Source organism: Miniopterus natalensis, chromosome 7 (genome assembly GCF_054644295.1).
Source record: "Miniopterus natalensis isolate mMinNat1 chromosome 7, mMinNat1.hap1, whole genome shotgun sequence".
In the NCBI taxonomy this organism is placed as follows: Eukaryota; Metazoa; Chordata; class Mammalia; order Chiroptera; family Miniopteridae; genus Miniopterus; species Miniopterus natalensis.
In genome coordinates this window covers 83,735,043-83,751,289 of record NC_142087.1, presented here as the reverse complement: position 1 = coordinate 83,751,289, position 16,247 = coordinate 83,735,043, and the positions used below count along the sequence as shown (strand labels likewise).

At 54.4% G+C, this 16,247-nt stretch overlaps 1 protein-coding gene across 2 annotated transcripts in view; it reads right to left on the bottom strand.

The window, feature by feature from the left end:
* Positions 1–9,693: 9,693 nt before the first annotated feature.
* MYT1 (myelin transcription factor 1) overlaps positions 9,694–16,247 on the bottom strand; it is a 31,357-nt gene continuing 24,803 nt past the window's right edge. For both annotated transcript variants that reach the window (XM_087818658.1, XM_016202896.2), the window contains exons 17-21: positions 14,101–14,322; positions 13,016–13,107; positions 12,316–12,419; positions 10,136–10,279; positions 9,694–9,834 (exon numbers count right to left, since the gene is read on the bottom strand). In XM_087818658.1, coding sequence (XP_087674784.1) covers positions 9,694–9,834; positions 10,136–10,279; positions 12,316–12,419; positions 13,016–13,107; positions 14,101–14,322 — 703 coding nt within the window. The remainder of the gene's footprint in view (positions 9,835–10,135; positions 10,280–12,315; positions 12,420–13,015; positions 13,108–14,100; positions 14,323–16,247) is intronic.

Below are 16,247 nucleotides of genomic sequence, written 5' to 3'. Positions count from 1 at the left end.
CGGATGGGTTGGGGCCCCGCACACGCCCAGGAGGTCACGGATGGGTTGGGGCCCCGCACACGCCCAGGAGGTCACGGATGGGTTGGGGCCCCGCACACGCCCAGGAGGTCACGGATGGATTGGGGCCCCGCACACGCCCAGGAGGTCACGGATGGGTTGGGGCCCCGCACACGCCCAGGAGGTCACGGATGGGTTGGGGCCCCGCACACGCCCAGGAGGTCACGGATGGGTTGGGGCCCCGCACACGCCCAGGTCGCTGGCTCAGGCCCCAGTGGGGCGCAGGCGGCAGCCCATCAATGTTTCTCTCATGAATGTTTCTCTCTCTCTTCCCCCTCCTCTCTCTGAAACAAATAAAAACATTTTTTTAAAGATTAGGGGGGGGGGGCTGGCTACTGCAATTCAGTCCCCGCAGCCATGAGCACATGCTGCAGAGGGAGAGGAAGGAGAGGGGCGTCTTGCCAGAGGGGGGGGCCTCCTGCTATAGCGGGGAGGCTGGGGCGCCCCCCTGCAGGATTCCTGCCTTAGGGGACAGCTGTGCATTTTGACATGGGGGAGAGTGGAGTCTGGTCAAGAGGGCCTACTGGTAAAGTTTCTCTGGGTCCTACAAGGCAAAGAGAACTTTTTTGAATAATTATGAAAAGGAGCGATATGCAGGGGTGAACTCCGGAGCTACACAGGAGCACATGGTGTGTGTAAGGGGGTGTCCACTTTGTTCGTCTCAAGGTGAGTCAGGGCTACCCTGGTGACATCGGCCAACTTAAGCTTCAGTGGCCTGGCAGGTGGACCCGCACAGGCTGCCTGCGAAGCCCTCGCTTACGAGAGTCGTTGAGGTACCTCTGCCGGACATCAGTCAAGATCATGCTGGGTTGTCTTCAAAGTATAATACCAAGGCTTCCTTTGAGTGAGGTAACCCACTTTTTTAGTTTTTTTAATTGTGGAAACATAGATAACATAAAATTTACTGTTTTAACTATTAGTTACATGCACAGTTCAGTGGCGTTAAGCACATTCACCACCATCATCTTCAGAGCTTGCTTTATCATCTGCAGCTGAAACTCTGACCAAGATGCAGCGGCAGAAGCTGGACTGGCTCTCGCGCCTGAAACAGTGGACACAGTGTGGGAAGCAGCAGTTCTTAGGACACTGGATGTTATGCAACAAAGCTCAGTGGCTCCTGAGGAATGAAAAACCAGCAGGCAGAGCCTAACAATTGTCCCTTCCTCCTGCTGGCACAGCTTCCAGACTACAATGCAGAGCGGAACCCAAGCAGGGCCGGGAGGTCTCCCTGAGTTGAGGAAATAAAACTGAGGATGCAGGGAGACCAGGGCAGCTAACAGTCCCAAAGCGGACTGGTCATGGGGAAGTCTCGAGATCCGAAGGTTCCCGCAAGGATCCAGTGGAGAACTAATCAGCACCTGCAAAAACGATCCGAGGTACCACTGGCCGCAGTCCCAGCAGGTAGGGAGTCGTGCCTGTCCCCACCAGCCAGGCTGGAAAACTTGTGGTCCATGGGACATTAGACGGAGCACACGGCTCTTCCCTCAGCTGTGAGGAACAGCCACTGACCCCAGCCAACAAGTCAAAGAAAGATTTGGAAGGATCACATTGTTCCTAGTAACTGTGTCCTAGAACAAAGCTCAACAGTATTTACTATAAGAATACAAAATCTTCAATACTCCACAAGGTAAAATTCGCAGCGTCTGTCAGCCAGTCTGAAATCGTCCAGCGTACAAAGGAGGAGGGAAGTACGACTCCGAGGACAGCATCCGGAGCTGACGGAGACCTTAGTGTTTGCAGGCAGACGTTAAGGCCTGCGCAGCATGTTACCACAGTGAATACCGTAGGCATCCGCGTGCCTGACGATAGAGGAGGTACAGTAAAAGTATGTCCTGAGAGACAGAGGGGGCACACGTGAGAGGGCACGTGCTGCGAGGGGCGCCTCCAGGACGCCGTGGCTCGGCGAGTCAGGGTCAGGCGGCGAGCGGTGTGGAGGCCAGGACGTGCTGGACGATTGGTAAACACTGTACACTTAGGCTACACTCAACGCATTTAAAAAATTTCTCTCAAGTAATAAAGCAACCTTGGCTTACTTTAACTTTTTTACTTCATAAACTTCAAAATTTTTTTAAACTTTTTGACTCTTTTGTTGATAACAGCTTAACACACAACACAATGTATAGCTGTACAAAAATATTTTCTTTATATTCTTATTCTATTTTCTATTTTTAAAATTTTATTTATTTCTGCATTTTAAACTTTTTTTGGTAAAAACTAAGACACGAACACACACATGAGCCTAGGCCTACGCAGGGTCAGGACCACCAGTGTCGCTGCCTCCCACTCCACACCCTGCCCACCGGGAGGTCTGGGGGGGGGGCGCGTGGCCTGTCCTGTCCCGTGACAACAGCGCCTCCTCCTGGAACACGTCCCGAAGGACCTGCCTGAGGCTCTTCTTGAGGAAAGAGGTGTCCTCTTGTCATAAATATGCCCACAGTGGCTGACTTCGTTTCTTTTTTCCAATCACAGATTTGCTTGTAAGCAGATAGTGCACCATGAACATTCTTCTCTACTTTTGAGAGCTTTTCAGTGTTGGGGTCTATGCTTCCAAACTTTTCAAGGAGCTCCTGAGGTCTGCAAAAGCTCCTGCTAAGCCCTTCACTGTGAATTTTCCAGGGGGTCTTATTTTCCTTCTCTGGCAGGTTCCTTTCTCTTGTCTCTTCTCCAGCTCTGCGTTGCTGTTCCAGTTCCAGCAGTTCCCCATGGTCAGCCCCTCAGGAACCAGCTCCAGGAGCCCCCCATGTCACCCTCATGCTCACCCAGGTGAAGTCATTGGCCGCCTCCCCACAGCCTTGACTTCTGCAGCCACCTCATCCTCAGCAAATCCTTCGACGTCACGGGGCTACAACCTCATGCGGCAATAGGGGTCTTTCAGCTCCGTGATAACCTTGTGGGACTACCGCTGCCCACGCGCTCCATCACTGACCACAGCATAACTATGTGATGTGTGACCGCAAACCATTAACCAATTTGAATTTGAAATTAAAAACAATACCATTCACATTAGCACAGAAAAAGGAAATACTTAGGCATAAATCTAACAAAGCACAAAATCTATATGAGAAAAACTACAAAATTCTGATGAGAGAAATAAAAGATCTAGGTAAGTGGACAGATGTTCCCTGTCCATGGGCAGGAAGACTTAGTATAGTTAAAATGTCAGCTGTTCCCAATTCAAGCTGTAGAGTCAACGCAGGCCAGTCAAAATCCTAGCAAGTTATTGATGGGTATCAACAAAACAATTCTAAGGTAATATGGAGAGGCAAAAACAGAACAAAAGAACACAGAACAAACCCAAAATCCAGACTAACTAGCACAACATTGAAAACAAACAAAGTTGGAGGACTGACACGACCCAGCTTTCAGAGCTGCTGTAACTACAGGAACGGGACAGTGCAGCATCGGTGGGGGAGCCGACAAACATCAGTGGAACAGAACAGAGCACGGAAGTAGACTCACAGATAGTCAGCCGGGCTTTGACAAAGGAGCAAAGGCAACTCAGCGGGAAAAGGACAGTCTCTCCGACAATCTGTACTTGGACAACTGGACATCCACATGTGCAAAAACAAGTCTAAACACAAACCTCACAATATTCCCATGAAAGTTGTAGAAAGTTACATAGAAGGTGGCTGACCTGGGCATGGCAATGATATTTTGCGTACATCACCAAACACGTGGTCCATGAAAGAAAACTGTGGACTTTAGTTAGTAACATATCAACCTCGGCACATTTATTATAACAATGTTCCACACTAACAAAAGATGCTGATAATAAGACTGTACTATCTCTGCAATTTTTCTGTAAACCTAAAACTGCTTTCAAAAGTACAGACTATTAATTTTTTTAATGATAAAATAAAAGCCAGAAGAAGAAGCCAACTCATACAATGTTGACATGAAAGGGGAGTTTCCAGGCAAAAAGCAAGTGATACCAGATGGAAAGATAGGTCTATACAAAGGTATGAAGGGCACTGGAAAGGATGGTCATGTGGGGAATGTGTGTGTGTGTGTGTGTGTGTGTGTGTGTGTGTGATTATTTCCTCGGTGTGTCAGTCCTGGCTGATGACGCCACTTCTTGTTTTATTTACCACAGTGCTGTCTTACTGTTTTTACCATGGGAAAGTATTGCTTTTGCAATGACAGTAACTCCAGTATGTTTTATCAGCTAAGAGTTTTATGCACAGCACCTGTTTTTGAGGAGGAGCTCCGTTTCTAAACCTGAGACAGTGATCAGGAAGCTGAGTCAGGGCTGCAGATGGGGACTCCTCCGGCTGCTGGAGTGGAGTCAGACAAACAAGCCCCGCTGGGTCATGGGGGCTCCTTCCATGTCAGCCAGGAAGCACTGCCAAGCTCACCCTCACTGCCTTTTGCAGAGGAAGTGGGAGGAAGTGGGCAGCCTGGTCCCTGGCCGCCCTTTCTGACAGACGTCTCCAGTGGAGGAGGAAGGTCTCATGCCCACTCGGTGTCCTGAGCCTCTGAGTGAGATTTTTGCCTGCAGATGAATGAACCACCACTGGGCTGGGGAAGCAGAGCAGCCTCTCGAATGGATGGCCTTGAACCTGAACCTTCTCTCCTGCCTCTGACAGGTGTGTAAAGTAGCCAAGGAGGGGCCACACCTGGCAGCATGGGGCCACAATGATAACAAGGTTGGATATTCAGCACAAGGTGGCACCACAACACAGCTGTTGTGATGGGAGCATCCAAACTAGGTTCTCTGAACAGCGGACAAATATTTCTTCCTCTTTTTAAGGCCTTTGCAGCCACAGTGGTCACCCACAGCGTTCAGACTTGCACCAGGCCTCTCTGCTGTGCGTGCTGCATGTGTGACTGCCGCTTCATATCCCCCTGAACATGTTGGCGAGCTCTAACATTCGTATTCGTATGTGTAAACTGATTCATAAGATAAAAATAAAAATAACTTCTCATCTTAAAACAGACCACCTTATTAAAAGTTAGCAACGCATGGGCATGGGGAAGGAGCTCGAGACGGTTGATTTTATGTGTCCACTTGGCTGGGCCACGGTGCCAGATGGTTGGTCAAACATCAATCTAGACATTGCCGTGAGGGCATGTGTTGTTTTTTAATGTGATTAACATTTAAATCAGTAAAATTTGAGTAAAGTGAATTCTCCTCCGTAATGTGGGTGGGCCTCATGCAAGTAGCTGAGGCCCTAAAAGCACAGATGGGACCTCAGGGAAGAAGGGACTCAGCCCCAGAGAGCCCTTGGATGTGAGGCTGCAGCACCCACTCTCCCTGGGCCCAGCCTGCTGGCCTGCTCAGCCTCCTGGCCCGCCTACAGAATTCAGACTTAGCCCCTACAATCGCATGGGCCAGTCGTTAAAATAAATCTATCCTCTATGTGATTGGTTCTGTTTCTCTGGAAAAACCTGACTATTGCAGGGCCCTTGCAAAGAAGTGGCATCAGACCAGGGTCCAGAGATCTGCAGGACACCAATTTCTTAGGATGTAGGTCCCAAGGTTAGAGGTCTCCTCTCTTTTCACCAGCCCCCCAACCACTCCTCATTATTTCTTGTGACTGAGGAGAGGAAAAGCTTCAGGGAAGAGCATGAGTGAGTGATCACCTCAGCAAGGTGGGGCGTGAACTCCAGCACTTCTGACTGCAGCAGCTGGTGGCCAAGACGTCGCTCAGGGAGGGGGTAGCAGCAGATGTATGCACTCTGCAAGCACCAGGTAGATGGCAGCGAGACCTGTGCGTGTTTACAGGAGGGTCCTGGGTGGCAACTGTGGTTAAACATCAGGTGGCTGGCGACCTGCCAGGAGCAGACCGAGGTGCCAGGAGTAGCAGCTGGTACAGATGAGAGGAGGAGGCGGGTTCAGGGGTGTCCTCAAGGTGGTGCATGATCTGGGGTCTGGGCTCCCCCTCCTTCAGCAGCATGTACTGTGGACCCCTTTGCAAGGAAGGAAACTGAGGCACAGAGGCTGGAAGTGATCTGCTGAAGGTTCTCAGGTATGAGGTGGGCCCAGACTAAAATCCAGAGCTGTCACCTGTCTCTGCATCAGAAACCAGGAGCTCCCATGAGGGGGATCTCGCCCAGCACCCGACTCGCCCATGTGCCATCCCTCAGACCTGGCAGCCGCCCTGTACAGACCAACTTCCTGGTTCCCACCCCCCAACAAAGCGTACATTTTGTGTGTGGCTGGCTCCCCTCCTTGGGGTCTCTGAGGCTCTGTACTTGACTGATGAGGGGAGACTAGAGACCCTATAGGAATGGTCTGTCTGGACCACTCCATGGTGCTGGGCATCTCCCCAAACCACACTGGCTCTGACCCTCAGCCTTGGCCATTGAGGGTTCTGTGTAACATTCCATTCACAAGGTTTGTTTGCTTGGACTATGTTCGAAAGTCACCAGTCCTGGCCCCGGGCTCTAGCATGCAGGGTGACAGTAGCAGCTTGTGGGAGGGTGCTGTGCTGTGTGATGCACCCTGGACCACCCACACCTGCCCCACCTGTGGTCCCTTAACACTGGCTGCCAGGAGGCCTTTGAATGCCCACCCACCTAGAGGCCTTTGGCAGAGGCACACACATTCCCAGCTTCACCTACACATCCACAGGCTCCCCCACTCAGAAACTGATGGTGCCCCTATTCGTGTCCCCTGCTGTACCGCTGGCTCCAGGCAGCCCAGGAGGGAGCCAAACTCTAGGGCCCCTTGCATGGGGACCCCAAGCAGCATGTGCCACAGGTCCAGGGATATGACCGATCTTCCAGGGCCTTTCCCCAGGGCCCTCCCCCAACTTTGGCCTGACCATGGGGGCACCCTGCTCAGCTCCATAGGCAGGAGGGCCAGAGGAGCCCTGGGGGATGTGTCTCCACCTCAAGGAGTCCTCAGGGTCCCTAAACAGAGCCACCGTCCCTGGGGAATGGTCGGAGCATCCTAGGAGGCAATGGCATTTACCTGGGAGCTCCTCCAAGACTGGGTCAACCCTGCCCCCCACTCCCCAGCCCACTCTCAAGCCCTCCAGGATGAAGTCACGTCAGCCTGCCAAGGGACACTTTAGAGTCAGGCTTGCTCACACCCAAGCATTCACATATGATGGACATGGGTACAGCCCAGTCCCCCGTCCCCCATCCCCACGGGGCTTCAGCAAAGGAGGCCTCCAGGAGTCCTCTTCAAACCTCCTACACAGGTTCCACACGCCTTCTTCTCTGGTCCCCAAAGTCAGCAGCTGGAGCTCTCCAGACACACAGAATGTGTCCTGGACCCTGTCGCCTCAGACAGGGGTTGATAATGAACCCCAGAATTCCTAAAGCATTTCCTTCGTTCACATGTAAGATGGGAGCTCCAAGTTGGTATGCAAAGGCCAGATTCCCAGGGAGGTCAAAGTGAGCTGACAGGTTGGGTGCGACTAGAAGCCCCAAACCTAAGTCTAACCCTGGGGGAGCTAGAGCTACACCTGTCAGAAAAGTGTGAAACAGCGAGGCCAAGAACTTAAGCCAAAAAAAAAAGGAATCTGTTGCCTCATATAACTGGGTAGATAGCCTTCAGGTATGGGTGGATTCAGGAGCTCTGAAAAGACCATTAGAGAGCTCTCTCTTTCCCCTCTCCCACCTCCACCTTTCTCTCCATTTCTCAGCCCTGCCTCCATAAGGTCCAAATTCTCTCCTACTGCAGGCTTTTTCCTTGTGGCCAGGAGAAATGGCCCAGGGCAGCACCCATTCCCCTCCTCCCCATTAACAGCCTCAACAGGAAGATTTCTCCCTGACCCCATGAGAAAACAGTGGTTTGCCCATCCTGGTTGTGTGGGCAGAGAGGGTGCAGTGCCTTAGATCTTCCAGAATCACGCCTCAGGGGAAGATGCCGGTTCCATGTGTGGCAGCAGGAAGAAGCCTGAGATGAAAGACTCTACACCCACCCTCGCTCCCCAGGAAGGTGATGGAGGGCTGCACCCAGGGGGGCAACTCAGCTCTCAGGCACAGGGGGCGTCCTCACAACACACGCTCCCACCACAGTCAGAGTGGACTTTTATTAGGAAATCACCCTGCAAACACGCCGAGAAGCACTGTGCTGTGGGCTCGGCGCATTTCCTGAGGAAGGAGGGTCACAGTATCAGAGCTGCGGAGGAACTGGGGGCCAGCAGGCTGCCAACTGCTCAAGTGGTGGCGGCCAGCACTCCTCCCAGGGACGGGACGCGGCCATCGTGATCCGCACGTGGCCGCGAGGACTCGACAGGACACACAGCTGCGCTGCACAAAAATAAACAATAAATACAGAGTCCCGCCTGCTGCTGTCTGGGCCTGAAACACAAGGAACCGAATGGGATAAAGAAAACCAAGACTTTCTTTCCACTGGACCAAGGGAAAACATACCCAAATTATCAAAATTTCTCAGTTACAAAATACTTTTTAAAAATTCCATTATTAAAAGAATAAATAACAAAATATATAAAAAATAACTTGGTTGCATCAAAATTATAACTAGAAGTTATAGCGAGACTTTGTGTGTGGCCCTGTTCACGGTCAATTAGTTAATTCTGCTTTGATTTCATTTGTTTCTCTCTCATGGTGTCCTGATGTGTGGGGCAGTTCAAACAGTATAAAATTAATAAATAAAAATGTCAAATAAATAGCAAACGTTAACATAAAAGAGGCAATGAATAGAAATACTTACATCTTGACAAAATTAAGTAATTTACAGAATAATTAAACTAACTACTTTTTTATGTCTTCCAGAAAGAGCAATTTCTCTACTTTTAAATACTAACTTGGAATTGCAGTCACAATCAATTTGGACTCTATTTACATGTAGAAACATTGTGTTTTTAACACATTAAATTAAAATTTACCTTTTCTCGCATCTTGAATAGATCTAAAAGGAAGTGAAACCTTGGTGGTCTCCAATTAAGAATTTGTCCCCTGGCCTCTGTGATGCCATCTCTACCTTGCTCAAGCTCAGCCATGACCCAGGTAATGCAGCAGAGACAGGTTCTAGGCCTGGGTCACACACAGAGAGTCCAGGGCCCTGGCCCCACGTCAGACCTGGATCTAGAGCTGCAGCCCCAAGAAGGAGCTTTAGCCCAAGCTGCTCATGTCTGTGCATGTTAGAGAAGGAGCTGCCCCGGACATGAGGTGCTTTCTTGAGGAGCCAGAGGCTGACTTTCAGGGGCGTCCCAGGTTGGACTCCAGCTGCAGCTCACCCTCACTACCCGCAGGAGCAGTGCTTTGTTCCGTTCTTAACACAAAACTGAATTAACTGAAAACAAAAAACACATTTGCCACACTGGCCCCACTGAGCAGACGGGCCGGGCGTGTGCTCCCGGCTGACCCCACAGCACTCCCAGCTCCACAGACACAGGATCACTGTGGAGCAAACTCCAAACTTCCCTGAGAACCACTGGATGCTTCGAGCTGCTCTTCAGATTATTTTCAGAAAACAAAAATAAATCAATTTGTAATACTTCACGCTCAGCCCTCGCTAGGGGAGGTTGAGGCCTCAGACCCGACAAGTACATCGAGGGAGGCTGATTTCCAGGCCGCCCTTTAGATAAACCCGCCCGAGGCTGCCCAGCTGCCACCTAGAAGTCACTGTGACTTGGGAATCTCCATGGGAGGGCAGGGCGAGGGAGGTAAACAACAGAGCCCAGCTGGGGTCCCTGGCGCCCCCTCCGCAGGCAGGGCCTAGACCTGGATGCCCCTCACGGCCTGCTTGATGCTCTCCAGGAGGTCCTTGTTCTCGGGGTTCCGGTAGCACTCCTTGTTGGAGTACATGTCGGTGAGGGTGCTCACGTAGGCGTCGAAATTCTGTTCACATATTGGCTCCTGGAGAACAGAACCAGTCTAGCGAGCCTGCCTTGCCACGGCCCACGACCCACAGCCCATGCACTTCGGAAACTATGGAAATCAATGGGGACAAGGCCACGCCCACCCAGTGCCCACTGCTCCGCCTTCAGGCTCAGTCACCCACGAGGGCTTGGCTGTGGGTCATGAGCAGCATGGGAGGGCTGGGTCTGTGTGGCAGCAGCCTGGCCGGGCAGCCCCCCAGGGACAGAGGGGTGTGCTCGTTGCCCCCCCCCCCCGTGTCCTGGGGCAGGTGAGTGCCCTAGGACCACATGCCGCTCACCATGTGCGGAAGGCGGATGTCAGCGAGACTTTGGATGAGAGCCTGGCTCAGGCCCGACAGCTCCAGGAGGAGGGCTTCGTTCTGCTCCTCGATGAGCCTGTTCTCCTGCTCGATGGTCCTCAGGCTCTTCTCCATGGAGCAGATCTGCACCGGCGAGACAGGAGGGCCCTGTCCCTCACGTCCTCCAGGACCATCTCAACACTCTTGGGGAGAGTGGAAAGGCAGGGGCCCTACCCCTGGGGGGTCCTGCCACAGTGAGGGACTGGCAGTGCCCTGGTCCCTGGGTGGAGGAGGGGAGATGGTGATTGAGCCGGGGGTAGTGGAGGCCATGGCTTCCTGTGCCGTGTCTTCTTTATAGGGGTGGGAGGAGCACAGGGTCCAAGGCACCTGAGCTCAAACCCTGGGCAACACTCACTTTGTATTCCACGTCTGTAATGGGGATTCTGTACCCAGTGGGGTGTCCCCCACCACAAAGACCAACAACGTGTCTAACATGGAAGTGGAAAGCAGGCAGAGCAGGCAGCTGGGTGGAGTGGCCAATGACTCCTCCGGGCACCTGACAGTGCCCTGGGGTTTCCAGCAGGACACCAGAGGCAACTCCCAAGGGGGCTCCGCAGTGGAGCCTCAGAGGGCAGTGATGACGGGGCTGCCAGCCATGGGCAGTGCTGTCTGCTCTGGGTGGCTCAGGCCCCCAGGTGAGTCTCAGCATGACCCTGTGCATAGGTGTACGGCCCGCATGGGGAGGGGGGCCTGGCCTGGGCCTAGCCTGGAGAAGACGTGCTTGGGGGCGGCCCCCGGCCTGACCGCACCTCGAAGGAGCCTGGGCAGAGGCCAGTTCACCGTGTCAGTGACACACTGAGCTGTCCCCTGTTGTGGAACAGTGAGCTGCCTGTTAGCAGGCTATGTACCCGACAGAGTGCTTTCCTCCAACCAGGAGGCTCTGTGACGAGTGGCTGGGAGCATCATGCTTCTTCGCCTGGTGACAAGCCTCTGGCTTTAAAGGTGTGAGTGGGCTGGGGGTCTGCCTTCTCTTTGCCTGAGACTTCTGCAGAGCACATGGCCCAAAATGGGGGCCTTCCCAAAGGATACTGAACACTGTCTTTAAAAAGGTGGGTGCTGGCAAATTAAGAGAAGTCAGAGGTGCTACCTGTGGGGTTCGACACCAGAGGGCCTGTGGTCTTTGAGAGGGGAAGGGCCAGGGAGGGACAGACACAGCACAGCGATGTGTCTTTGGCGCCAGAGATGGCCTGACGCTCGTTCTCTGCGTCTCTTCCCATGAACCTGGGGAAGATGCTGCTGGTAAGGAAGCCCCTCCTTGCTCTCCAGGGCTGATGTGCCTTTATACAGGCCTCTGACTCACGGGTAGTTGGCAAAAGCCCTCTGCCGGCGAGGAAAGAGCGGTATCAGACATGCCAGGCGGCAGCCTCAGGACAAGGGCCCCACCTTCCTACCAGTCCTCTCTGCCCTCAGGTCCTGCAGGACCTGGTCCCCTCCTATCCCTTTGTCCCTTCAGCCATAGGGACACGACTAAGTGTGGCCCCACTCCTGTACCCCAGCTCTGCTTTGGGCCCCACTCAGCAGTCAAGGGCAGGCCATGGTCTTCTTTTCAAAATAAGACCGTTACTGCTTTTTCATGATTACAAGCCCTCATTTGGAGGAATCAGAGAAATATGACACATACACTTAAAGTCCTTGGCAACCCTATCGCTCAGCAACAGCAGCTCTTTCTGGGTCACACTCCTGCTAATTGCTTTCTCGTAGAAACGCATTCATCTTACAACCACCAGGTGCAGTGGATTGGTATTGTGCCCAGTCCACTCGAGAACATGAAGGGGCACATGACTAAGAGGTCGTCAGGTCACTCAGCCTGGTTGTGGTCACCCACCCTGACGGGAACACCCACCCTGAAGGGACCACCCACCCTGATGGGACCACTCACCATGATGGGGACACCCGCCCTGACGGGGTCCCCCAGCTACCACCAGAGCACTTGCCCTGGTTGAGCTGCCAGCACAGACAGGCCGAGCTTGTCAGGGTGGTCCTGAGCACTGTGCCCATCGGCTCAGCCCGACAGTGACCTTGATGTGGGCTCAGCTCTCCCCCCCACAGAAGAGGAGGCCAAGGACCAAGGGCGAAAGGACTTGCTGAGCTGGGGACCCGCGGGCAGGCGGGCGGCCCACCTGCGACTGCAGCTGCGCCATGGCGGCCTCCGCCTCTGAGTTGGCCTCGTTCAGGTCCCGAATCTCCTGGTCCAGCTGCCTGATGTCTTCATCGCTCTCCAGCACTGCCCCGGGGAGAAGCCTCGGTCACGGAGCCCAGCCTTCCCCAGCCACAAGTGGGGGTGTGGCAAGGCCTGCTCCCTGCATGGACCTGGGGCCCCTTTCCAAAAAGAGGCGCCCAGCCTGCTTTCTGAGCTCCCCGCCCACATTTCGTGCTGGGGTGGCCAGTCTCGGACCACTACCCGCGTGTCTGTGTTTGCCTGAGGCCCTGGGTCATAGGTGGGAAAGTCCAAATCTCGTTGGCAGGTATTAGTTTCCAAGATCAACACGGGAGTGTTTTCAGATAACACTGAATTTCCTCAGCCTCTCTCCATTGAGGTTGTGTTCTCTGCTCCAAAAACCCCCAGGACACAGCCTCCAGGGCTGCCAGCAGGCTTCTCTGATGCCAGAACTCACGGGTGTCCTTGCCAGAGCCAGAGAGCTGGGAGCCCAGACATGGGCCCCCAGAGGTCAGAGCCAAGGTCAGGAGAGCCACTGGCTCAGGTCAAGGGGTCTGTCTCCACCACGACGGGTTCTGCGTCCCAAACCCAAGCCCTACAGGTACTGCTCGCGCACCCAGGGTGAAGGGTCCCGTGCAGACGCCGCTGGAGGTCATCCTTACCGTCACTGGTCTTAAACTTCATGCCGAGAACTTCATCCCCTGAGAGTTTTCCCTTCTTTCCAGCAAAGGTCGCTCTGGGACAGCCGGACAAGCTGAGAGCAAAGGTCACGCATCAAAAACCAGTCCAAGGTGACACATCCCATTGAGAGCCACGTCCTCACCACGGCAGCCTGCTAGGGTCCTGGATGGAACATTCTAGCTCATGTCCTTTTGTCCCGCACCCTGGGGACAGTCTTCCAGCTCCCTCATTCCTTACCCAGTGCCCCGGCCACTGCCCTGAAGACCCGTCCGCCTGTGTCCTGAGGAGGAGGGGCAGGCCCGCACACCCTCCCTGCTGCGATTCCCAGTGCCGACCAGGCTGACCCCCTCGGCGTTTCACTCGCTCTTCTGTTGTAATCTCTCTCCCACCTTCCCTCTCACGTCGACTGCAGGACAGGAACTGTCGCTCTTGCCTCTGCCCTATCTCCAGAGCCTGGTTCTCAGTGCACTCCAGGAAACACCATGGAATTAATGAGTCCATTGACCTTACAGGTGGTAGATGAGGCAAGGACAAGAAAGACAGCTTCCAACAGGACCAAGTGGTGGCCCTGCGCATCTCGCTGTCACTTGGCACAGAGAGGAAGAGGGTTGGTGAGGTGAGGTTCGCCTCGCCCTCGGGCAGGTCTCAGGAGGCAGGTGAGCACGCAGGGGCCACTGCCAGGGCCAGGAGGGGTCCTGTCACCAGGCCCCTTTGCAAGACAGGCAGAGGCCTGGCCCCAAACTTCAAAGAATGTGAGGGGCAGGGCACAGGTTGTAGCAGACAAAGCTCCTCATGAGAAGCTGGCAGCCTGCTGCCGGAGGGCCTCCTCTGGATGTGGAGGGGAGGCTTCTGATAACAGACATATAGGTAACACGGGTCACAAGCACTATCTACTGGCACCAGCAGGCTTCCTCCCCCTCCCCAGTCAGCTACCAGTCCTGGCCTTGGTCTTCCCTCGAGAAAGTGTGGATCACCCGAGCCCCGGGTGGATCCCCCAGGAGCCTTGTGCAGAGCCCCATAGCCAGGCTCCCATGGGGCACACGGTTGGGGGGAAGGGGGCATTTACCTCCGGTGAGTGAGGAAGCTCCCATTGGCATGGCCAGAACCGTCACAGCCGGGAGTTGGGCAGGCGGGCCCTTCACTCTTCAGCGGCTTCCAGGAGAAGGGGGAGCCGTTGAGGGAGCCCTCCTTCTGCCTGCGGGAGGCCAGCGGGCAGCCCGACGCACTCCTGTGAGAGGCGTATTTGCCACTGATGTGACCAAGCCCCACGCAGCCTGGAACTGGGCACCTGGGCACAAACAGTTCAGAGGTGAGCAAGGGGTGCTGGAGGAAAAGCTCGGGGACCCCCTCAAGTCGGGCCCTGCAACCTGCTGGGTGCTCCTGGACAAACACCCACTCTTGCAGCCCCAGGGAGGTGACTGGAGCAGGAATCATGTCCCCTCTCCAGCCTTGGCTTCTTGCCCCCCTGCATGACCAGAGGGTCCCTCGCAGACCTGAGCATGATGTCCTGGGCCCTGGAGTGGTTCTCAGGGGCTTCTGGGACCTTGTTGCCAATGTGACCTCTGTGCCACTCAGCCATGAAAGTGTTGGCTGAGACCACCCAGAGACTACTTGCTGGGAACTTGCTCCAAGCACCAGGTCTGGGTGGCCTAGGAGTCACAAGAGGTCAGAAATTACCCTCAGCCAGGCAGCTTGGGGACAGCAGGGGACAGCCACCCCACAGCATCCCAGAAGGAGGCTGGTCATGGCATGATGCCCATGGATGTCCCAGCTTTGCCACATCTAGAATGTGTGTTCTGGAAGGACGAGTGCGAGGCCACAGAGCTCAGGTGGGAAAGGTGTGACTCGGACATCCACAATGACTCAGCCCGAGGCCTGCGGTCCCCTTTGCTCAGGTTGTTCAAGGAGAGGAAGGGATCCCTATGGATCCCAAACGCCACAGGACAGTTGAGACAACTTGAGAAAGGTTCAGAGTGACTGCCCCCCACACTGCTATTAGAGTCCATGTGGTCACATGAAACGGTGATGCAGCAAGTCCTGGGGTCCCTCCTCGTGGCCTTCGGGAGGGGCCTGGACTCAAGCTCACTGTGGTGCCTCTGAGCACTGACAGCTCAGGACTGTGGAATCAACATGTAACAGAGGACAAGGTCCTCCATCAGCAAGTTTCTAGTCTTCAGTCTTCTCCCTCCAGCAAACAAAACTCATTTAACTTGATGTTTGTCACCCACTTTCCATGTGCTGCAGACCCAGCAACACACAGGACCCAAGAGGGGACACATTGCCCTAGTTTTCAGGGAGGTTCCTGGGGTCCAAAAAATCAGAGGTAGGAAGCCCTCAACAGGGCCAGGGCCGTCCCAGGGGCTCCTGCTGCAATGGGGGGTGGGGGGCCAGCTGCGCTGCCCGGTGACAAGGCCATCCAGGCTCATGGCCCCCACACCCTGGCCTCAGTCAGAGGCAGCCACCACAATCAGTACCAGCCTATTTGCCCCCCTCTGCCAGCTCTAATATCTTTGTTGGTCATCCTACCCACACGGGCCTCAGGCCTGTGGGGTGTCCACTGAGCCAGTCCAAGGTCATCTCAGTCCATAGTCCAGAGCAGAGAAAGCAGGGGGCTTGGGGAGGTTCCATTTTACACCCACCCTCCAAACCTGGACACCTCCCAGCTGGGGGGTCTTGGGGGATGCCTGCACCAGGTGCTCTGAGGTGCTCTAAGGTGCCCGTGAGGCCCCAAAATGACTCCACTCTCCACAGCTACAGCCCATGGTCGGACCTGAAGTCTTCTTCCGCACTTTCTGTGCAAACCCCTCCCCCATCTGGAGGGCTGCAGGGCTTCCCTGGAATTGCATTCCCAGGGAGTGCTTTCTTTCCATCCACCCGCTGTCCAGTCTTCAGAGCTGTCAGGTGACCTTATGTTAACACGTGTGTGGGATGCCAACTTGTGTGGCTTCTGTGCTCCCCAGGCAACCTGTGCTGGGGCACAGGAGTGATGTGCCACCGCACCCCAGGGTCACATGAGCATCTCTTCTGTCAGATGCCACTGCAGCCAGGAACAACAGGGCATTCAGCTCCGAGCCCCAGGAACCTCCACAGATTTTTATGGCCAGTTATTCAGCCATGGCCAAAAGGATTTACCACAAAGTGCTGATGGGACTTAATCTTACACAATGTAGGCACTGGGCAGCCCGCCCGTCCAGACGCAAACGAGCGCTCAGG